Source organism: Peromyscus californicus, unplaced genomic scaffold (assembly GCF_007827085.1).
Source record: "Peromyscus californicus insignis strain IS unplaced genomic scaffold, ASM782708v3 Scaffold_13__1_contigs__length_99412109, whole genome shotgun sequence".
NCBI lineage: Eukaryota > Metazoa > Chordata > Mammalia > Rodentia > Cricetidae > Peromyscus > Peromyscus californicus.
Window position 1 is genome coordinate 86158196 of NW_026294424.1, and position 23919 is coordinate 86182114.

Sequence of the window (23919 nt, forward strand, 5' to 3'; positions counted from 1 at the left end):
TCCCCTACCCTGCAGAAAAACGGCAGATAGCTTGGACAGATAGGAACCATAGGAAAAAAGAAGGCAGTTTTATTTTCTCCCATTGACCTAGCAACTTATAGATTCTTAACATTTTCTACCAATCACATTTAAGACTATAGTTGAGCACATAAGAGCCCTCTTCTTAGATATTACCTGAATTTAGCCTTTAGTTAATTCATTTCCTCATTGGTCACTTCCCTTTGGGGTTGCAAATGATAATTAATGGTTATTGCCTTCCTATGTGATTCTTATCACCCCTCCGTTTGACCCTGGAAGCCTGGCTTTGCACTGCTAAGGGAATACTGCTTGTAAGTGTATATATACCAGGACTCCCAGGGCATGTGGAGGACGGAGAAGAGGAAAGAGAATGGAAGAACTAGATGGGTAAGAACTTGAGAGGAACAAACTGAGATGGGGAAGAACTAGATTGAAGGGCTAGAAGAGAGGACTAGAGGAACGAGATGGAAGATGAGGAAGAGCCAGATGGGGAAGTACTAGCTGGGTAAGAACAAGGTGAAAAGGACCTAGTTGAGGCAGAATTAAGATGAGAGAATTAAGATAGAACTTAGAGGGAGTAATAGATAGGGAAATCAGGCAAGAAAGGAGCTAGGCACGAGAACAGAACCGAAGCTGTGTAAGTAGGATGTTATGCCAGAGGAATTAAAGCAAGTGGACTATAGAGCTCGGTGTGATGAGATTCTATTTCCTGAAAATAGTCCTCACCGTTAGTAGTTCTCTCTCCTGAGCCCCCGGGATGTATAATATTAAGGATGGTCCCGTTAATATTACACAAGAGTTACAGTTATCTATTTTGGGCAGGCCTGGACAAGTCCCAGGCTTTGTCCTTGAGCTGCCATGGAGGCTGGCTGGCCTTGCACATTCACATTGACCCATACACATAGTCCTAAGTTGGTGAGGGGTCCCCAACAATAAACAACTGGCTGAACCTTCAGTGGTCAGAGTATGTGCAGAAAGGGAGCTACTGTAAGGACTATGTCTTTTGTTCATGGCCCTCCCAGAAACTGCTTGCTCAAGTCTCAGGACACTGAAATTGAGCCCGATCTGTGAGAGAAAACAGAGCAGCCTTTTGTGGCATCTGCTTGGTGCTTTCACATTATTTTTTTCTGTATAGTATGGAGTAGCAGAGCGGGCACAGCCTGATCTCCACAATGTCCAAGCTAAGAGAGCTATAAGGAAGCAGGTATGGTGTCACATACCTAGAATTCCAGCTCTTGAGGGCTGGAGGCAAGAACATCAAGATTTGATGATTATCATCTACTAGCAAGTTTAAGTCCAGCTTGGACTATGTAGTGAATTCCAGGCCAAACTGGAACATAGAGTGGGACCCTGTCCTAAACAAAAACGTCAAAAATAAAGATTTGTGCCAAGGAAATAAGATCATTTGGGCTGGACCTAGTGCACAGGGTCCTAATTCCAGCCACTCTGGATGCCTAAGCAGGGGTCTCCAGTCCAACCTGCCTGGTTAATTTAGTGACCTGCGATTTCAAACTGAAAAGCAAAGACAGGGCCTGGACATAGATCACCGTTAAACCACACTCTTAGCACGTTGCTGGTGAGCTTTTAGAGTCATATGCAAAGAGGGAACCTTAGCAGGGGGTGATGGCTCACAGCTTTAATCCCAGCACTCGGGAGGCAGAGGCAGGAGGATCTCTGTGAGTTCAAGGGCAGCCTGGTCTACAGAGTGAGTTCCAGAACAGACAGGGCTGTTACACAGAGAAACCCTGTCTTCAAAAAACAAACAAACAAGCTAAGAGGGAACCTGGATTAAGAAACTCTTTTCTTGAGCTTAGTGTGGTAGCCCATACCTTTAATCCCAGTACTGAGGCAGAGGCATGCTTATCTCTGAGCTCAAGGCCAGGCTGGTGGACAGAGCTAGTTCCAGGACAGCCTGGGCTACATAGGGAAACCCCATCTTTTTTTAAATTTCTTTCTTTCTTTCTTTCTTTCTTTCTTTCTTTCTTTCTATTTATTTATTTATTTACTTACTCACTTACTTAGGTTGATACAGTACAAATTCTTATCATAATAGTGAAATGTTTCACCGAGGGTTGCCCAATGATTGAGTAAAACCAAAACTTATTATAAGCCATAGTCATCCTAGGGTCCCCCCTGCTATGTAGCCTCCCTGGTTCTGTGGGTTACAGTCTGATTGTTCTTTGCTTTATATCTAGTATCCACTTATGAGTGAGTATATACCATGTTTGTCCTTCTGGGTTTGGGGAAACCCATCTTGACCAACCACCACCACCACCACCACCAAAGGAGCAAACAGAAGATTAGGAGGAAGAGGAAAGAAAAAGAGAGTAAGAAAAAAGTCTCCTGTAGTCAAGTCTATGGGGCATTTTCTTGATTAATGGTTGATGTGGAAGGCCTCAGACTATTGTTGGCCTGAGGGGCCACCTGAGCAGATAATCCTGGGTTAGAGAAGAAAGCAAGCCGGAAAGGAGCAGTCCTCTACCCATGGGTTCTTCCTCAGTTCCTGTCTGAGCTCCTCACCTGACTTCTCTTCATGAAGGACTGTTAGGTGTAAGGTGAATTAGACTCTTCCCTCCCCAAGTAGGGTTTGGTACATTTTAAACACAGTAACAGAGAAACTTGCTCAAAACAGCACTTGGCATTGCTTAGTTTCAATTTTCAACACCACCACAAACACATCCATACTTGGAAGGAAGGCTGAGGTTCTGCAGTAGGGTGTGTATTTGTGCACTTGTTTTTACGTTGTTGGGGATCAAACCCACATATTGTGCATTGTAGGCGAATGTTCTACCACTGAGCTATCTATCTCCTGAGTCAAGACTCTGTGTCCTTATCTTGACCACATGACCAAACCAGGACAACATAAAACATTTGGCACTTGATAGGAAAGGATTGAAATATTTGTGTTTGGACAACATTTAGAAATTCCAGATGTGGGTGTGGTGGAGCATGCCTTTAATCCCAGTACTTGAGAGGCAAGGGCAGGTGGATCCTCTGTGATCTCAAGGACAACCTGGTCTACATCTTGAGTTCCAGGACAACCAGGGCTATGTAAGGTCATGTACTCACCCCAGAAACTCAGGAAGGATTGAGAGTGAACTCCGTCTGAACTATATAGTGAAACTGTATCTGGAATATGATAACTATTTTTTTTTGGTTTTGGTTTCTCTGTGCTGCACTGGCTGTCCTGGACCTCACTCTGTAAGCCAGGCTGCTATTGAACTCCCAGATTCTCCTGTCACTGCCTCCTGAGTGCTGGGATTAAAGGCGTGTGCCACCACAGCTGGGCTACCTTAGCTATTCTTGGTTGTCAACACTTGATCTTGAATTCACTAAAACTCAGATAGCTGGGTACACGTGTGAGTGATTTTTATTAATTAAGTCATCTGAAGTGGGAAGAGGTGGAGACACATACAACCATATCTCTTCAGATTGTGCATAATTTCTAAATAAAAACAATAACCAGGTCATAATTACACCTGACATGATATAACTGTCCCTCATGCAGTGCAAATGCATTATAAATAAAAGACAACCAAGAATGAGTTATAAATAAAAGAGTAAAATGACCAACCCAGCAGCTATGGTTATGGAGGAAGTGTATCACAGTGGAGGCAGGCCTTGAGGTCTCTTTTGATCAAGCTTTGCTCAGTGTCACCCTTAAACTGTTTGCTGTTGCCTGTGAGATGGAAGACTCTCAGCTACGTCTTGAACACCATGTCTGCCTGCATGCCACCGTGTCACCTGCCATGATGATAATGGGCTGAACCTCTGAAACTGTAAGCAAACCACCACAATTAAACGTTTTCATTTATATGAGTTTCTGCCCGGGTCATGGTGTCTCTTCACAGCAATAGAGACCCTGACTAAGACACTTATTGTGTCCACATAGGAACAGCATTCAAAGTTCAAGGTCATCCACAGCTACTGAGACTCTTCAAGTCAACCATGGGATTGTAAGACCTGGTTTTCAACAACAACCATAAAAAGGGTCCCAATACATTTGAAATGACAGCTTCAAACTGGGCTTGGGGGCTCACGCCTGTAATACAGGACTTGAGGAGGATCCCTCTGGGAATAAAGCCAGCCTGGTGTGGGAAGTGGAACTCTGTAGATGGATGGATAGATAGATAGATAGATAGATAGATAGATAGATAGATAGATGGATAGATAGATACATGGATAGAAATAGGTATGTACATACATACATACATACATACATACATACACAGATAGATCAATAGATAGATTTGAGCAAACAAAAACAAAACAATGTTTTGGTTCCAAATATTAGGCTGTAACTACCTCCCGGGGTTGGAACACTTGCCCAGCAAGTACAAGACCTTGCATTCATTTTGTTGAGTGAGCTTCTTCCTGGGAGACATGAGTAGAATTCCTCCCACCCCAGATAGATACCAATGAAACATCAAAGCTATGATTCCCACCAAGGCTGACTACTGAACCCCTGAGTGTATCGGGCTTGGGCTTGTGTATGGTCAAGTCAGCAGAAAGTCTCAACTCAGCATGATAACTTTGTGTCTTACTTAAATTTATACTGATGTGATAAAGGCCATGACCAAGAGGACTTGAAGAGAAAAGGGTTTATTTCACCTCCCAGCTTTTATGTCCATCATGAAAGATGTGAAGGTTGGAATTTGAGATAGGGACCTGGAGGCAGATATTGATATAAAAGCTTTTCAGGAATGTTAATTACTGCCTTGGTCCTCAGGGCTTACTGGGCTTGCTTTCTGATAGCATCCAGGACCACCACCCCATGGATAGCCCCACCCAGGATGTCTGGGCCTTCTCATATCAATGACCAATGAAGGAAACGCACCACAGGCTTGTACACAGGACAACGTGGTAGGACATTTTCTCAATTGGTGTTCCATCTCCTCAGATGAGTCTAGCTTGTGTCAAGTTGACGTAAAGCTAGCCAGCACAAGTGAGCCCTGTCAACTTGACACAAAAACACATTAACTGTTAAACCATAACCTTTCCTCTCTAGAGTATCCCCAATATATCATATCAATATTACTTAATAGCATCGCAATATAAAACATTGCAACGTTTAAAAGTCCCTAAGTCTTTACAATTCAAACAATTTAAGAGTTCAGCGTTACTTATTAATTTTCATTTTATTTATTTATTTATTTATTTATTTTATTTTTTTTTTCGAGACAGGGTTTCTCTGTGTAGCTTTACGCCTTTCCTGGAACTCACTTGGTAGCCCAGTCTGGCCTCGAACTCAGAGAGATCCGCCTGGCTCTGCCTCCCAAGTGCTGGGATTAAAGGTGTGCACCACCACCGCCTGGCAACTTTCATTTTATTTTATTTTATTTTATTTTATTTTATTTTTTTTTTTTGGTTTTTCGAGACAGGGTTTCTCTGTGTAGCTTTGCGCCTTTCCTGGAACTCACTTGGTAGTCCAGGCTGGCCTCGAACTCACAGAGATCCGCCTGGCTCTGCCTCCCGAGTGCTGGGATTAAAGGCGTGCGCCACCACCGCCCGGCTTCATTTTATTTTTTACAGCTATCACTGAGCAGGAATAAAACTGAGAGACCAGAATGAAGGTGCTGAGGGACTCTGGTTCTGCACCAAGAGGAATTTTCCTGAATATCTGTTTTGTGGCCTCACCTCCAGAGTGGTAGGATAACTTGTATATATTATTATACCCTATTTAATGGGATTCACCAACCTAATTAATAGATAGGTAAGCACTCTATCAAGTGAGGGCCTTCCACATCTTTTTTTGGAGTGAGCTAGGGACACTGGTGTTGCTTTGTAAAATCTCCATAGTGACACACTATCTGAAAATAAACCCCAAAAAACCAAGAACACACACACACAACCAGAAAGAGAGACAGACACACACACACACACACCTACACACACACACACACAGAAAGAGACAGAGACAGAGACAGAGAAAGAGAGAAATACATTTGAAACCTAAAGCTTTAAAGGTGATACAGAATGGGTAAGTTTTCATGCAGATTAGCAAATTAGACCCTGTTCCCTATGACTATATATCCACATGTGCTTTTTTAAAACTTTATTATTTATTTTATGTGTTTTTCACATCATGTATCTTGATCTCATTTATATATTCCTTTGTCGATACATCTCTACTTGGAAGTGTTCATTGCAACGAGTCATTGATCTGGTTTGAGGGCCCTGGTCTTCACTACATGTTCGATGATGGACCCCACAAGGACTCTCCCTGGACATCTCACTGCCACCTTGTGTTATGGAGATGCTGCAGCTTTGGTCTGTGGGTCTGGTCCATTCACGTGCTCTAGCAGTAGATCATAGATGGGGTGGATGCTGGGGCAGGCAAATCATAACCCTGGGTTTGGGCCTGGGCAGCTGTGGGGTTGGTCTGCCAGATGGGAGATGGGGACAGCTCTCCTGTGGTCACAATATCAGGGCTGGCTACCTACACCTGCACTAAGAGTGTTGACTCTATTGTGCTGCCCTGGCAAGGTGCAGGGCCTGCTCTCCCGAGTGTTGAAGCTGGAGATCAGGGATGGCTCTCCCACACTAATGACCACAGGGCCTGTTCTCCCATGTGTCTCAGGCTTTGGTGTGTGTGGGGAGGAGGTGAAACTACCTCTGCTCATGCCACCACAAGGCAGATGGGTGAGGAGGACAGCTGTCTCATGCTCAGGAATTTGGGGATGGCTGACCTGTACCTACTCTCACAGGGCTGGCTCTGTTCCACAAGTGCTTTTTACATGGGAAAACTCCTGATATCCTTTCACTCAATCCACGGTGCAGGAGCTCAAACTCCAGAGCCCAGAGCAAACTAGGCTATTGCTCAACAACTGAGCTCAACCCACACCCCTGTAAACTCCACATATTCTCTTCATCATGTGGTGCTGGGGATTGATGTCAGAGCCACACATGAGTTAGGCAAGTCCCTGCTACTGAGCAACATCTCCATTTTAATCAGCTAGTTCATTTTTTTTTCACTTTCTTTGTGAAATGGGGTTCTCTATTTAAAGACTATTTTTTAAAGTTAGGTGTATATGTATGTTTATTGTATGGATTTGTACATGTAAAAGTAGGGCCCTAGGCAGGCCAGAGGTAATCCAGTAATCCTGTCACCTGAAGCCACCTTTTGAGAGCCACTTGAGAGCCTCCCGAACCAAACTTGGATCTTCTAAAAAAGCAGTGTGCTCTTTTTTTTTTTTTTGACAGGGTTTCTCTGTGTAGCTTTGTGCCTTTCCCGGAATTCACTCTGTAGACCAGGCTGGCCTCGGACTCACAGAGATCTGCCTGAATCTGCCTCCCGAGTGCTGGGATTAAAGGCGTGTGCCACCACCGCCATGCCAAGAAACCGTTTGTTGAGGAATCCTTAAATTTAGATAATCTATGGAATTCAGAGAACAGCAGTACATTTAAGCAAAGAATCCTTGTTCTATGTGGTCAATACATATTCCAATAAAGAATAAAACAGAGCAATAATAAATTATTCTTTTGATATCTTACTATAGAGAAAAGGGGGGATATAATGGATATAGCTAGGAAGAATTAAAATACAATAAAATACAGCTCTTTTTTTTTCAGCTCTTTTGTAAAGTAAATATATGGCCGGGTGGTGGTGGTGCACGCCTTTAATGCCAGCACTCGGAAGGCAGATTCAGGCAGATCTCTGTGAGTTCGAGGCCAGCCTGGTCTCCAAAGTGAGTTCCAGGAAAGGCACCAAAGCTACACAGAGAAACCCTGTCTCAAAAAACCAAAAAACAATACAAAACAAAACTAAATGTTTTATACCAGTAGAGAGACATATATTTATTAGACACCTTTATATACACTAAGGCTATTTCAAAGAGTTCAAGAGTCCATAGGATTACAACCTACAGACATGTGGCATGCAGGCTGGACTTGGGTGGCTCATGGTAATCTCAGTAGGGTAAGGGAAAAAACATCAAGAGTTCAAGGACAGCTTGGCTTACATGAAACTATCAAATAAAGAGAGAGTAGTATTGAAAAGTGCAGAATCAACCTCATAAACCCTGTGCACTTTGCCCTGAGCTCCCCTTTCCTTCAGCCATCTCTGATGGGTCCATGGTGACGATGTCTGCGTGGACTGGATGCTAATAATCCTCCTAGTCCCTTGGAACATCCTTCGGAGGAAGTGTCTCAACTGCTCACTTCAGTGACACACAAAAGGGATGCGACTAATTCACAGGCAAAGGACAAGAATGAAAGAAGTGTCACAAAAGCTCTCACTTCATTGTTGCCGATGTGACCTGGACCTCTACTTCAGTCATTAGATACCAGTGTTTTTCCATTCCGGAGTCATCAGATCCTCCTGACCCTGAATCTGGCAGTGAGGTTAATAACTGAGAAAGACCCCAGAGGGAGAGCATCCAGTTTTACAGGTGCAGGACAAAGCCACTGGTCATGACCCTGACAGAAGCCACATAGAAACACAAAATCGCCATTCTGATTCCAAAAGACTGTACCTGTCCCCGAGGTCCCACTGCTGTCCCTGTCCTCAGGCTGCAAAATCCACCTCACTGCTCATCATTTTGTTTCCATCTCAGCCATCTCAGCAGCGTCTGAAATCAGGAGCTCTGAGTCCCCAGGTGAGAGATGTGTTCCAAGCCTTCCATATCTAAGAATCCAGAAGTCATGACCTCTATTTACAGATGCAAATGCGGATTTCTCCGGTTTCTTTGATTTGTTTTTTTCACATTGGGCATGGGAATCCAGGACTACACATGTGCACAGCCAACAATATACCAAGCAATACACAGCCCTTTTTTCTCTCCTTTCCTTCATCTCTCTCCTATTTCTCTCTCTCCCCTGTCTGTCTCTCTGCCTCTTACTGGGACTTAACCCCAGGGCTCCATGAATGCTTTGCCCACCCTCTGCCACTGAACTCCATCTAGGGCTGTGTTTGCTTCTTCCATCTTTCAGAACAAGTTCTTAGTCTGTGTAGGTAGGAAGACATTGACTGTCTGTTCCTGTTTCTACCTCCAGAATGGAGGGATTACAAGTGAGAACCATGTGCCCCATTTAGTGGGCTTCACAGATTCAATTAAGAGTTTCATGTATAGTAGGAAAGCATTGTCAAGGGAGGTACATCTAAGGGAACTAGGGACCCAGGAATTGCTATGTTAGGGTTATATAGTGGCACGTTCTCTAGGGGGAAAAAATACATATGAAACCTAAAACTTCAATGATAACAGTTAAATAAAATTATTATTATTTTTTTTGTTGTTTGTTTTTCGAGATAGGGTTTCTCTGTTAGCTTTGCGCCTTTCCTGGAACTTGCTTTGGAGACCAGGCTGGCCTCGAACTAACAGAGATCCGCATGCCTCTGCCTTGGGAGTGCTGGAATTAAAGGCGTGCTCCACCACCGACCGGCTTGTTTCTGTTTTATTTTATTATTGACTCTTAGAAATATGTTTGTTGCCCGGCGGTGGTGGAGTGTGCCCTTAATCCCAACACTCCCAAGGCAGAGGCAAGCAGATCTCCAAAGCCAGTTTCAGGAAAGGCACAAAGCTACAGAGAAAACCCTCTTCAAAAAACCAAAAAAAAAAAAAAAGAAAAAAAAAAATATTATGTGAAATACATACCTGGTCACTTCTGAATCTTATCTACTTTATATATCAAAACCCTCATAAATTAATTTTTTTATGGTGCTGGAGATCAAACAAAGGAGCCAAATGCAAGCTGTGCAAGTGCCCAACACTGGCTGAACCGGGCACCTCAAACTCCATGTACTCTCTACAGCCTGTAAAGCTGAAGATGGAGCCCAGGGCCTCATAGGCACCGAGCAAGCACCCTGCCAGAGTATATCTCCATTTTTAATAATTAGTTTTTATTTTTTTAACTTGTAAAATTTGTTTTTTTTTTATTTAGGTATATGCACATGCACACATGTATTGTGTGGAGTAATGCGCATGAATGCAGGTATCCACACAGATTCCTTCACCAGGAGCTGGAGCTCCAGGCAGTCGAGAGCCACCTGATGTGGGTCCAGGAAACTGAACTTGAGCCCTCTGAAAGAGCCCCAAGCCTGTGCTTTGGAGCCATCTCTCTGGCTCCAGGGTCTTTGGATAGAGAGTCTCACTCTGTATCCCAGGCTGGCATGGATATTTAGTCCACCCTAGAGGAAGACTGTATCTACCTGCCCCAATACGGAATGTTGTGATTATAGACATCTATCTGTTCACTTTTATATTTATGTCCAGAGTTCTTACAATTGGTTGGTGTATGGGAGCCAGAAAATCATAATGGCATTTAAGCAAAAAGACATCCATCAATCTATGAGTTTAGTAAAGATATCAATGAAGAAGAAAACTGATACTGAATTCTTTTATTGCTGTCTTATTGTGCTGAAAAGGAGAATGTAATGGGTAGGCATAGGGACTTTTAAAAACACAATTAATAGAGATCACAACGGAAGACTTCCAAAACAGTTCCTTGGTTCAGTAGATGCTTGAAGCCAGTTGAGAGTCTTTCCAGACCCTGAAGCTAGCAGGGAGGCTAATGACTGAGAAAGAACCCAGAGGGAGAGCACCCACATCCAGAAGTCATGTTCCCTATTTACTGCCAGCAAGAACAAAGCTCCAGGTGAAAGACAAGGCATTCATTATTTTCAGAGCACTCATCATAGTCACAGTTCTCATCACATACATGGCAGGCATTTGTGGAGAAGAAGATGCTACTGGGCTCCCTTTCGGCTCTGAGTATATCCATGAGCTCATGACAAAGTTGGTCATATCTGTCTTCCTCGATGCAACCGGAAGCATCATAGCACTGCAGAGGGGCAGGGTAGTGCTCCACACTTATGTTGGTCAAGTTGGCTGTGTGACGCACAAGCTTCTTCAGGACGTGCATGGAGAAGTCATTGTATGAAAAGTTAACCTCCGTGAGCTGGGAGCACTTGCTGAGGGAAGGGATGAGGTCAGTGACCTGAGAGTCATCCATACTACAACCCTGCAAGTCCAGAGACTCCAGAGTACCTGCTACAATCTCTAGCAGTACTCCAAGAGGCTTGAGACATGGAGTCAAAAACTCGGTTTGCCTCAAGTCCAGATGTTTTAGCTGGCACAGGTTGTGGCTCCAGGGGAAATATTTCAAGTCGGACCTTGTCAGATCGCAGTTTTGGATGGAGAGAGTCTCCAAGCGGGTTCTCAGGGACCTAGACATAGACAAAGCGGTTAGTTCAGGGAAAAGGTTTTGGAGTGGGGTATACTGGGGTTTATAAAGAGGAAGATGGGGCACATGTCTCAAGGTCAGTTTGACTCTATGAACAATCAGAGTAACCGGGTGCTGCCTCTTGGAGTCTACTAAATCAAGTCACACCCACAACTCTCACCATACTTGTCCCCAGTCACTGGCAGGCCCCATGCACATGCTAATCCTTAGAGTGAACTAGAAAGGTTTGCTCTGGTAGCTGAGCCACCTCCCCATCCTTGCTTACCTGAGTACTTGTTTCATGTGGTCTTTGAGAAAGAAGATGCCATTCATGGAGAGGTGCTGCAGACGGTGGAGTTTCGAGAACTGAGCAAAGGCCTTGCGGATCCGCTTCTCAGTGTCTGCTGTTCTGTAGACAAGCCCGAAAATGTTCTGGCCCTTGTTTTTCAGGGAGAGTTTCCGAAGACTTCTCATCTGTCCAAGGCAGGGAGCAAATTGTGCCAGTTTGGACACATTCCAGGCCAGGTTCAATTCCAGGTCCTCAATGTGTCCTGGGTGGAAAACATCCAAGATCCCTTTGACAGTGCACACAGGCACAGTCCAGATCTTCATGTTCATACAGTGTATCTGTAGAAAATCTTTTCTCTGCTGGACCCACTTCAAGAAGCATGCTTGCTCTTCATTCAGACGGAGCCTGAGGTAGAGGTCAGTTATCACCTTCAGATGCCGCCACCTCAGTGCATATCTGGAAAGGACCTTCACTACAGGCCTCTCATCCACAGTCTCTGCTGAGCAGTCCCCATCCTCTCTTCCAGTCCATACGTTCCAGAACGCATGTTGAACATTCCTCAGGTCGAGCACCTGAAGCTTCTCGATCCTGTGGGTAAAACATGTAAAGTGTCAGCAGACATGACAAGCCCCAACCCCCAGCAAGTTTTCACTACACATCCCTAATGTCAGCTCTTCCCTCCTGCCAAGGTCTCTCCAGCACCAAGTGTCCAACGTAGGAACTCATGTGTGTCATGGAAGCTCCCCTGAGCTGCATGTGTGCAGCTGACCACTTTCCTTCCACTAAGTTACTCTCCATTTCTACCTAGTCCCATGTTAGTGGTTGTTGGAAAGCCAGGGATAGGCTCCTTCCTCTCTGGCTACATCTACTCTGTCCTCTAATCCATACTCAACTGTCCTTACTACAGGAAACAATAGGTTTCAAGGTCCCTGCATCCCAGCATGATGAACCCATCAGAAGCCTCTGACCCACCTACAAAGCCGCTCTCCCTGACCCACGGTCTCTTCCACGAGCCCCTTGTGCTCAGTCTACAGTACTTGGTTGTTGCTTACCCGGGGTGAAACTCTCTTGTCAGCTGCATGTCTACTCCATCTAGCACAGCCTGGAAGGTTTCCAAGTTGGGGGTCTTCATCAACGTCCCCACAGGGAGGCAGGGGAAAGGCCAGGCTGCCACCATAGCCTTCACAATCCTAGTGTGTCTGCCATGGAAGGCGTCCTTGAACAGTGCTGGGAAGAGCGTCCAGGGCAGTTTCTGCAGAGCAGAGATGGCCAAGGCCTCATTTCTCAGGAGTGCCTGCCTTGCCAACTTCATGAGTGTGGGTGGGGTTTGAACACTCATCATGAATGGTCTTCAGTCAGAAGGCTCCTGGGGAAGCATTCAGGTGAGAACATATCTTCAAGATAAAGTTTAGAAATCCCCCCCCCCCCCCCCCCCCCCCCCCCCCCCCCCCCCCCCCCCCCCCCCACCCCCCCCACCCCCCCCCCCCCCCCCCCCCCCCCCCCCCCCGCCCCAGTACAGTAACCACTCAAGAACTGAGTCAATTGCTCTGACAATGGTAGAGACATCAACTTAAGCCATTGTCCTCATTGGTAGTGTAAATCTAGACTCTCACTGGCATCATGAGAGCCTTTCTATCCCCCTAATGGGCACATGATTTCAATGTCAAAATACCTTATGAGTGACACTTTCTCAAAAAAAAAAAAAAAAAAAAGCTTTATGTTGTGATTCAATGTTTAGTTTAGTTTCTAGCTGGGTGGTGGTGGCACTCGCCTTTAATCCCAGCACTCGGGAGGCAGAGCCAGGTGGATCTCTCTGAGTTCAAGGCCAGCCTGGTCTACAGAGCCAGATGCAGGAGAGCCTCCAAAGCCACAGAGAAAGCCAGTCTCGAAAACCAAAATGTTTAGTTTCTACCAAGGAGGATGATGGCAGTGGCTTCTTGCAGTTTTTTCAGCCACCCTGGGTCAGAAAACTTAAAACATATCACCCCCACCCCCCAAAAAGCAAACCTTTTTGAAAAAGATGCAGACTAAAGCCTGAATCAAGATAGAACTCACAAGCAATTCCAGACAGCTACTGTGAGTCCGAAGCAGAGGAACTGCCAAAGAGGCTAAGATATGTGGTCTACAGGTCCACATGAGCCCTTGTTCCACAAAAGCAAATAAAAACAGTAGTGTGTGAACGTACCACAGTATGAGGGAACATGCTAATAACCTCAGCACCCAGAGTCAGGAGGATCTTGATTTCCAGCCTCCCCAGAACTACAGGGCCAGTTCTAGGACAGCTTGAACAACAGAGGAAACCCTTGACTCAAAACAATCAACAACCGTAATGAAATCACAAACTATTGTACAAAGACATTTGAGATGGAGGTAAAACTTCATTTAGACCTATACTCATTGTCTTCAATGTGTTCATCTGAAGAGACAGAAATGAAAATTTCCTGTCCTATCTTGATCTAAAGGTCCCTATATCAAACCGCATGACCCAAGGGAGGACAACTACTCACCAGTTCTTGGCACTGACCACAGTCTCGTTATCCCAGCTGAGGCAGGTGCTTCCTCCAGGCTCCAGGTCTCTGAGGATCTTCCATGGCTCTCCGGAACCTTTATATACCTTCCTGCTCACACTCCCTATTGCAGTCCCACCCTCCAACCCCAAACTGCAATTTGATTGGACGGCTCAGTCTCCAAGTTTTAATTCTATAGACAACATTCAGTCATTTCATTGATTGAATAAGAATTCCTTGTGAAAACACCCAGACTGCCCCTCAAATGTCTTGGATCAATATAAACATTCCACTTGTTAATTAACTACACAAACCTGAGTTGGTTGATTTGTTCTTTTTTTTTTTTTTAATTATTTTATTTATTTTTTAAGATTTATTTATTTATTATGTATACAGTATTCTACCTGCATGTGTCCCTGCAGGCCAGAAGAGGGCACCAGATCCCATTACAGATAGTTGTGAGCCACCATGTGGTTGCTGGGAATTGAACTCAGGACCTCTAGAAGAGCAGTCGGTGCTCTTAACCACTGAGCCATCTCTCCAGCCCCTGATTTGTTCTTTTATTTGCTTATTTATTCCTTAGTTTTGAATCTGTTACAGAGACTGGGTCTTGTTCACAAGCTAAGGTTGTTTTGGAACTCTAACTTCTAGCAATCCTCCTGCCTCTGTTGAGGGGCCCCAAAACAGCTTGACCACACAGCTGCCATGACAGGGTTAGAGGCCCAGACACAGCTTCTGTGACAGGCTTACTGGCAGGCAACACCCAGATCTAGGAAAAGCCATAAGCTAACACCACCCAGGGAACCACCCAGGGATGGGGAAGTACCTAACAACCCAAACATTCCAAATATTAGATAAGGCAGCCAGATGTTGCAGAGTCTAGAACACACCTGTTCTTGTTTTACAGATAACCCCAGACAATTGTCAGTCAATCAGGGTCCTGAACCCTGGAAATCTCCTCACCCAACCTCTGCTATGATTAAAAACCCTAACCTGCCGGGCGGTGGTGGCGCACGCCTTTAATCCCAGCACTCGGGAGGCAGAGTCAGGTGGATCTCTGTGAGTTCGAGGCCAGCCTGGACTACCAAGTGAGTTCCAGGAAAGGTGCAAAGCTACACAGAGAAACCCTGTCTCGAAAAAACCAAAAAAAAAAAAAAAAAAAAAAAAAACCAAACAAAAAAAACCCCTAACCTGCCTGGGCTCAAGGCAGTCTGCTGTCACTGCTGCATGGGACAGACAGACCAAGCCCTGGAGCTTGAAAATAAAGGCTCTTTGCCTTACATGTGGGATTCGGTCTCTGTGGTGGACTTTTGGGGGTCCCTGGGATTTGGGCATTACAGCCTCAGCATCCTTCTTGCTTGGGTAATGTTCTAAATCACCATGTGTTGCTGAATTTAATTCATCTGACAAAAGACTGAGTTTGAGTCAGTTTGGGATTTAATCTGTTGTTGATAATAGACATAAAAATAATTTTAAAATATTTTTGTCACTGTATTGTAGGAAAAGTACCTAGTCAGTCGGGAATATGTTCTGGAGCTCAAAGCCTGAACTTGAGAAGGTGAGGCAGGAGGCTGGCTTGATTCCCTTACTATGGAGGTTGGGGTGTTGGGGATGCACTCAGTTTGTAGAGAACTAACTACCCAGTATCCACTGGGTCCTCTTCCCAGCACTGACTGCAGCAGACAAGCCAGGGCTTGCTTGTAAGCTCAGACTTCAAGAGTGGGAGGCAGGAGGGTCAGTTATCTTCAGCCATGTTGTCAACTCAAGGACAGCCTGAGCCATGTAAGACCTGCTTTCCACCCATGGAACAGAACAGAACAGAAGAGGTGGCTTTGAGGAGAGCCACCCTTGGTTCCCCAGGAAACAGCGAGTGCTTCAGGAAGGTCAGGGCAGCACACTTGCTCAAGGACATGAAATCAAGAGTGGGACCTGGGGGCTGAGAAGGGCTGAGCGCTCATGAGCACCCATTAATCTTCCAGTCTAGCCGGGCGGTGGTGGCACACAACTTTAATCCCAGCACTCGGGAGGCAGAGCAGGGAGATAACTGTGAGTTCGAGGCCAGCCTGGCTACCAAGTGACTTCCAGGACAGGCCCCAAAGCTACACAGAGAAACCCTGTCTCAAAAAAAACAAACAAAACAAAGCAAAACAAAACAAAAAAAATCTTCAACTCCAGCATTGTTGTGGCCGCATCGCCAGGCTCTCGGACAAGACCACCACAGAGCTGATATCCGATGCAAAACACACAGGGGTTTATTGATAACAAGCAAGCTTGGGCTTGGTCTGTGTGGAATATCTGATAATACGGGTGGAGGAGGATGGCCTTGAGGTCTCAGGGTGAGCGGCTTTTAAAGAAAACATAAACAAGGGTGGTACAAGCCTTGGTGTCATATGATTGAGTGAGGTGTGTAAGCTTTGAATTTACTGCTTGGGGGTTACAGTTTTCAATTTGGGCGGAGGCCTGGACAAGTCCCAGGCTCTGTCCTTGAGTTGCCATGGGGGCTGGCTGGCCTCCCATGTTCACGTTGACCCATGCACGTAGTTCTCAGCTGGTGAGGGGTCCCAGAGAGTAAACAACTGGCTGAACCTTCAGATGTCAGAGTATGTGCAGAAAGGGAGCTACTGCAAGGACTATGTCTTTTTTTTTTTTTCTGAGACAGGGTTTCTCTGTATAGCTTTGCCCCTTTCCTGGAACTCCCTTTGGAGACCAGGTTGTCCTTGAACTCACAGAGATCCACCTGCCTCTGCCTCCCGAGTGCTGGGATTAAAGGCGTGCACCACCACTGCCCGGCCCCATTTTATTCTTACAATATTTGTTGTCTACATGAAGACATTAATCAGCAGAGTCATGGACTATGTCTTTTGTTCATGGCCCTCCCAGAAACTGCTTGTTCAAGTCTCAGGACACTGAAATTGAGGCCTGATCTCTGAGAGAAGTCAGACAGCCTGTTATGGTGTCTGCTTGGTGCTTTCAAGAACTACATGGTGTCCTGAAATGATGTGTAACTCCAGTCCCGGGAGATCTGAAGCCCCCCTCTGACTTTCTTGGACAGCAGGCATACATGTGGTGCTCATTCATACACACAGGCAAAACACTCCTACACCTAGAATGAATCTTAAAGAGTTTGGGTCAGTACCAGGAATGGCGGCACACGTCTTTAATCCTCTCACTGGGAGGCAGAGGTAGGTGGGTCTCAGTGAGTTCAGTACCAACCTGTTCTAAGTAGGCAAACCTGTCAGGCATACAGAGTGAGCATCTGTCTTAAAAATTGTTTAAAGCTGGGTGGTGGCGACACACGCCTTTAATCCCAGCTCAAGGGAGGCAGAGGCAGGTAGATCTCTGTGAGTTCAAGGTCAGCCAGTCTACAAAGTGAGTTTTGAGCCATCAAGCTATTACAGGGAGAAACCCGAAAAGCAAACCAAATAAAGTAAAATAAAACAAAAACAAATTGGGGTAGGAAAAAATAAATAATAAACAGAGGAAGAAGAGCTAAACACAAAGTATGAGGAATACATATGGATGCAGGACATGTTCAAACACAGAGGAATCCCATGAAAACACAAAATTGGTAGCCATACTATATAAGCAAAGGACCTGTAGTGTGTGTGTGTGTGTGTGTGTGTGTGTGTGTGTGTGTGTGTGTGTGTGTGTGTGTGTAAATGACCTAAGAAAACACTATGAGACAAAGAACCATCACAGATGCCAGGAGTTTCTTTTGTGTTGGCTGTCTACTGCTGGTCATTGAACCTGTCCTTAAGAGTTCTTTCTATCCCCAGGGAGACTGCATTTGAGAGAACTATTTGTCATTTGCAAGTCCTTATCAACTGGAGACAGAGTCTGGGTTAGGGAGGGAGCTTGTGTCCACTTCTCTCAACACCAGCACCCCATGTGGTGTAGGCCCATGCAGGCCCTGTTCATGCTGTCACAGTCTCTCTGAGTTCATAAGTGCAGCAGTTCTGCTGTGTTTAAGAAGGGTTCCTGTGTTGGAGAGATGGCTCAGAGGTTAAGAGCACTGGTTGCTCTTTCAGAAGTCCTGACTTCAATCCCAGCAATTACATTGTGGCTCACAACCATCTATAATGAGATCTGGTTCCCTCTTCTGGCCTGAAGGAATACATGTAGGTGGAACACTGTATACATAATAAATACATAAATTTAAGGAGAAGAAGAAGAAGAAGAAGAAGAAGAAGAAGAAGAAGAAGAAGAAGAAGAAGAAGAAGAAGAAGCAGCAGCATTCCTGGTATTCTCAGTCCCCTCTGGCTTTACACTCTTCCTTCCTCCTCTTCCACAGGGTTCCCTGAGCCAACAGGAGAAAGTTGATGGAGACATCCCATTTAGACTAGTGTTCCAAGGTCTCTCACTCTGTAACCAGCCTCATTATTTTCTCTCTGTCTCTCTCTCTGTCTCTCTCTCTCTCTCTGTCTCTGTCTCTCTCTGTCTCTCTGTCTCTCTGTCTCTCTGTCTCTCTCTCTCTCTCTCTCTCTCTCTCTCTCTCTCTCTCTCTCTCCATCTGTGGGTGTATGTATGTCTGTGTATGCACACAAGCATTGTGCCTTGATGTCCAGGAGAGGGCAGAGGTTTTCCTAGCCTGGACTCTTCCTGCTGGGCTTTGAACTTGTGTACTCTATAACAGCAGGACACACTGGAAACCTCTGAGCTTCCTTCCATGCCCTGCAATCTTTCCTTTCTAAAGCTCCTTACGGATTCCTGAGAACAACTGCGACATCACCCTCTCTTGTTGGATCCCAAAGTTTAGGGTCTCAAGTGGGCGCCCCAAGAACCCAGACTCCAGTGCAGTTGATGCAACAGCACAAGGATTTATTTAAGAAACATCTGTACAGATGGGCAAACTCTGCTCCAAAGAGCAAGAGTCGCATCTTACTGCAGCCCCATAAGGGCTTTTAAAGGAAAAACCCACAAAACCCACAAGATTACAATTTCCATACAATTTCATGGCCTGATCACAGGGTGATCACAGAGGGGGTACAGTTACGTAAACCTCAAGGGGGCTATCAGGGTGGGAGTTAAGCTTACACACAGGTCACAGTGGTCCTTCTTGGAACACCTGCAACTATCCCAGTCACAGTTGAGCACATCTCTTAATAGAAATCTTTTTACATTGTTATATTGTTACAGGGGTGATTGAGTAGTAGCTGAGTCAGGTTGCCCTGGGAACTAGATTTTTAGTTTCTCATTTCCTGGTGCTTGAAGTTTCTCTCTTTCTGAGGCTTGGGGGTGTAAACCTGAAGGGCTAGGGTCTTTCACTCTGACACATTTTTTAAAAATTAATTAATTAATTTTTCTATTATCAGCTTGATACAGTATAAATTCCTATCCTAATAGGGAAATGTTTCATTGACGCTTGCCCAGTAATTGAGTAAAACCAAAACTTATTATAAGCCACAGTCATCCTAGGGTCTCCCCTGCTATGTAGCCTCCCTGGTTCTGTGGGTTGCAGTCTGATTGTTCTTTACTTTATATCTAGTATCCACTTATGAGTGAGTACATACCCTGTTTGTCTTTCTGGGTCTGGGTTACCTCACTCAGGATGGTATTTTCTAGTTCTATCCATTTGCCTGCAAATGTCATGCTGTCATTGTTTTTCTCTGCTGAGTAGTACTCCATTGTGTATATTTTCTTACCACATTTTCTTAATCCATTCTTAAGTTGACGGGCATCTAGGTTGTTTCCAGGTTCTCACTATTAGGAATAATGCTGATATGCACATAGTTGAGCATGTATCTTTGTGGTATGATTGAGCATTCCTTGGGTATATGCCCAAGAGTGGTATGACTGGGTCTTGAGGTAGATTGATTTCCAATTTTCTGAGAAACCTCCATACTGATTTCCACAGTGGTTGTACCCTGACACATTTTTAAAATTGTTTTGAGAAATGGTTTAGTGCCGGCCACACTAGCCTCAGACTTTCTATATAACCAAAGATGACCTTGAATTTCTGAGCCTTTTACTCAAATCTTCACATTATGGAAAGGCAGGCATATCCCAACATCTAGATCACAAAACCTATGGTTTTATAAATGCCAAGCAAGGACTTTACTATCTGAGGTATAGGTACAGAAATGCTTTCAAAAAATATTTTTTTTTGTTTTTTTTTCGAGACAGGGTTTCTCTGTGAACTTTCGGTACCTGTCCTGGATCACGTTCTGTAGACCAGGCTGGCCTCGAACTCACAGAGATCTGCCTGGCTCTGCCTTTGAGTGCTGGGATTAAAGGCATGTGCCACCACCACCCAGTCAGTGCTTTCTAAAATATTAATGGATGCAAGCCATCCTCCTGCCTCACCCTTTTGAGTAGCTGCTACTTGAGTTTACTGACAGAGCATCCAGTTCAGGCCTTGAGCTACAGAACATATTCCAGACTGACTAGGTGTTTTTCCCAGGGTCCATTGACAAAAATATTTCTTAATTATTTTTATGTCTATTATCAGTAACAGATTAAATCACAAACTGACTCAAACTCAGACTGCGTTTGTCACAAGAATCAAGTTCAGCGACACATGATGATTCATAACAGTAATCCAAAGAGGAAGGATGCCGAAGCAGGAGGATTACTAGGAGTTAGAGTTCCAAAACAGCCTTAGCTTCAGAGCAAGACCCAGGCCCTGTAACAAATTCAAAACTAAGTAATAAATAAGCAAATAAAAGGACAATTCAACAAACTCAGTGTTTGTAGTAATTAACAAGAGGAATGTTTATATTGATCTTAGACTTTAGAGGGTGTTTTCACAAAGAGTTCTGATTCAATCAACGAAATGATTGAATGTTGTCTGTAGAATTGAAGGGGTGGAGATTGAGCCAACCAATCAAATTGCAGCTTTGGAGTTGTAAGTTAGGATTTCAATAGGGAGGGTGAGCAGAAAGGTATATAAAGGCTTCAGGAGAGCCATGGAAGATACCCAGAGACCTGGAGCCTGGAAGAAGGGCCTGGCTCAGCTGGGATAAAGAGACTGTGGTCAGTGCTCAGAACTGGTGAGTAGTTGTCCTCCCTCGGGTCATGCGGTTTGATGTAGGGACCTTTAGACCCAAGATAGGACAGGAAATTTTCATTTCTGTCTCTTCAGATGAACACATTGAAGACAATGAGTATAGGTCTAAATTAAGTTTTACCTCCATCTCAAATGTCTTTCTATGATAGCTTGTTGATTTCATTATGGTTGTTGATTGTTTTGAGACAAGGGTTTCCTATGTTGTTCAAGCTGTCCTAGAACTGGCCTGCAGTTCTGGGGAGGCTGGAAATCAAGATCCTCCTGACTCAGGGTGCTGAGGTTATTAGCATGTTCCCTCATAATGTGGGCCCTTCATGTTACTGTTTATATTTGTTTTTGTGGAACAAGGGTTCCTGTGGACCGGTAGACAACATATTTTTGACTCCTTGGCAGTTCCTCTGCCAAAGGCTCCTTCCTGGGGAGGTGTGTTTCCATTTACTCATTTCAGTGTATCATTTCTGTTTCTGGAAACCACTGAACAGGCACAGGAGAGATATAGCTAATTGAGGGGCAAAGGACATATTCCTCTTTACTGCCAACAGACACATAACGGGTGTACTTGTTATACGTACAGCATCAGTGCTATCTAGTGCAGAGTCATGTAACAAATAAGACCCTATCGGCCTGTCTTATGGCCACAAGTGTATCCACAAGCTCAGAACACAGTAGAGGGAATCTCTCTGAGGACAAGACCCTGAGGATCATGGCACTCCAGAGGGTCTTGGGAATGCTTTACAATCATCCTTTTCCATTGGCTGTGGGGTCCCAAAAATCACTCAGGACTTACATGGAAATGTTCTTGTCGTAGAAAGTGACCCTGGACATTCAATCTCCAAGACTGCTGCTGTCAGGAAGGAGAGGAGTTGGTAAGGGGTTTGCCTGTGGCCAGGGGTTGATGTCAACCTGAAGAAAGATTCTCAGAGGATTGTAACAGTCCAGAGGCCCTTTGGGGAAGAAAAGGCTACTTCAATAAATGGAGTGGAACAAAGAAAATTCAAGCCCTTCAGTCATATCAGCAATGCCGGACCACACAAAACCGTGCTGGTACTGGGATAAGAAGGACTTGGTACATACACCCTCACAACTTGAAGGACTTGATCCAGCCACTGAGGCCCGATACCGTCAAGAGGGGGCTCGCTTCATCTTTGATATGGGCACACATTTGGGGTTACACTATGACACCTTGGCTACTGGAATCATTTATTTTCATCGATTCTATATGTTTCATTCCTTCAAGCAATATCCACGATATGTTACAGGAGCTTGCTGTCTCTTTCTGGCTGGGAAAGTAGAGGAGACACCAAAAAGATGTAACGATATCATCAAAACGGCTCGCAGTTTATTAAATGATGTCCAGTTCAGTCAGTTTGGAGATGACCCAAAGGAAGAAGTCCTGGTGCTGGAGAGGATCTTACTGCAGACCATAAAGTTTGATCTAGAAGTAGAGCACCCGTACCAGTTCCTACTCAGATACGCAAAGCAGCTCAAAGGTGATAAAAAGAAAATTCAAAGGTTGATTCAAATGGCATGGACATTTGTAAATGATAGTCTCTGTACCACCCTGTCACTGCAGTGGGAGCCAGAGATCCTAGCTGTAGCAGCAATGTATCTTGCGGGACGCTTTCAAAAATTTAAAATCCAAGAGTGGACCTCCAGTCCCATATCCAGGAGATGGTGGGAACAGTTTGTTGAAGATGTCCCTGTAGATGTTCTGGAAGACATCTGCCACCAAATCCTGGATCTTTACAGGAAAGAGAAACAACACACCCCTCCTCCCCCGCAGCAGCCCCCAGCTCTGCAGCCTACATCACAAGTGGCACAGCTACCACAGTCTTGGCCATCTCCAGGCTCTGAAGCAACAGAGCTTCAGCAGCAGCCCAAAACACCATCTCCAAAACAGGCTAAGTGCACAGCCATGGCGATTTCTCCAAAGGAAGAGAACAAAGCCACAAAACCACCACTTAAGATTCCCAAACTTGAGACCATTCACCCACCGTTGCCTCCAGAGCACCCCCCTGCAGACTGGAAGCCTCCTCTCCCTCCTGCCTTAGAGGAGGCTGCAGCAACTGGTCCAGGGGAAGCAAGTGACCCCCCCAAAGTCCAGATTCCTCCTCCAGCCCACCCAGCTCCTGTGCACCAGCCCCCACCATTGTCACACTGGCCTCTACCCCCATTGCCCTCCAGCTACATGACTGGGATGTCTACCACCAGCTCCTACATGTCAGGAGAGGGCTTCCAGAGCCTGCAATCCATGATGCAGACCGAGGGTCCCTCCTATGGTGCCCTGTGCCCACCCTATGGCCCACCTGCTCATATTTCCTACCACCCCCATGTCTACCCCCACAACCCACCTCCACCTCCTGTTCCTCTACCTCCAGCTTCCTTCCCCCCAACTACCATTCTTCCCCCTACCCCAGGCTACCCTCAACCTCCCCCTACCTACAACCCTAATTTCCCACCCTCACCTCCATGCCTGCCCCCTACTCATGTAGTCCCTCCTCACCCTCCTCCAGGTTTGGGTTTGCCACCAGCCAGCTACCTGCCTCCAGCTCTGCCTCCTGGTGGACAACCTCCTGTCCCCTCACCCATCCCTCCACCTGGCATGCCACCTCTTGGGGGCCAAGCGTGGGCAACCTGGATGAGATAACAGGACACCTTTTCCCTTTCTGTTTGATTTGTTCATTTGTTTTAAGCCTGATATACGATGACACATATTAATCAACAATGTAAAAGACTGTACTTTCAAGGATCATTAATTTCATTACTTTGAGAAGGCTGGCTGGATATGGAGAGGACTAGAAAGCATGAGGAGAAGGCTCACATCCTCTGCTGAGCATACAGTTGCCTTTTGCTCTCACCTCACTGGAGTAGGTACCTGTTCTACCTATGACCTTGAAGTACCAACCCCTGGGGCATGGGCTCGGGGCTACTCTTAAGAC

The 23919-nt window shown here is 45.3% G+C and overlaps 2 protein-coding genes across 2 annotated transcripts; one reads left to right on the forward strand and one right to left on the reverse strand.

Annotated features, from left to right (window-relative positions):
• Positions 1-10584: 10584 nt before the first annotated feature.
• On the reverse strand, positions 10585-12806 carry LOC128108805 (PRAME family member 8-like). The gene is made up of 3 exons (XM_052735839.1): positions 12520-12806; positions 11465-12055; positions 10585-11182 (listed from the first exon to the last, which is right to left on the reverse strand). Exons 1-3 carry the CDS (start codon positions 12804-12806, stop codon positions 10585-10587), a joined length of 1476 nt encoding a protein of 491 aa, XP_052591799.1.
• A 9147-nt stretch (positions 12807-21953) lies between these two features.
• LOC128108967 (cyclin-K-like) lies at positions 21954-23627 on the forward strand. The gene has a single exon (XM_052735995.1). The coding sequence runs from the start codon at positions 21954-21956 to the stop codon at positions 23625-23627; it is 1674 nt and encodes a 557-aa protein (XP_052591955.1).
• Positions 23628-23919: the final 292 nt, after the last annotated feature.

Excerpts from the sequence above, each read along its gene's own strand:
- LOC128108967 (XM_052735995.1), top strand. The coding sequence starts at position 21,954 with ATGGAGTGGAACAAAGAAAATTCAAGCCCTTCAGTCATATCAGCAATG.
- LOC128108805 (XM_052735839.1), bottom strand. The coding sequence starts at position 12,806 with ATGAGTGTTCAAACCCCACCCACACTCATGAAGTTGGCAAGGCAGGCA. Across the intron at positions 12,056-12,519 it reads ACAAGAGAGTTTCACCCCGG|GATCGAGAAGCTTCAGGTGC; the intron begins GTAAGCAACAAC and ends TTTTACCCACAG. Across the intron at positions 11,183-11,464 it reads CACATGAAACAAGTACTCAG|GTCCCTGAGAACCCGCTTGG; the intron begins GTAAGCAAGGAT and ends GTCTATGTCTAG.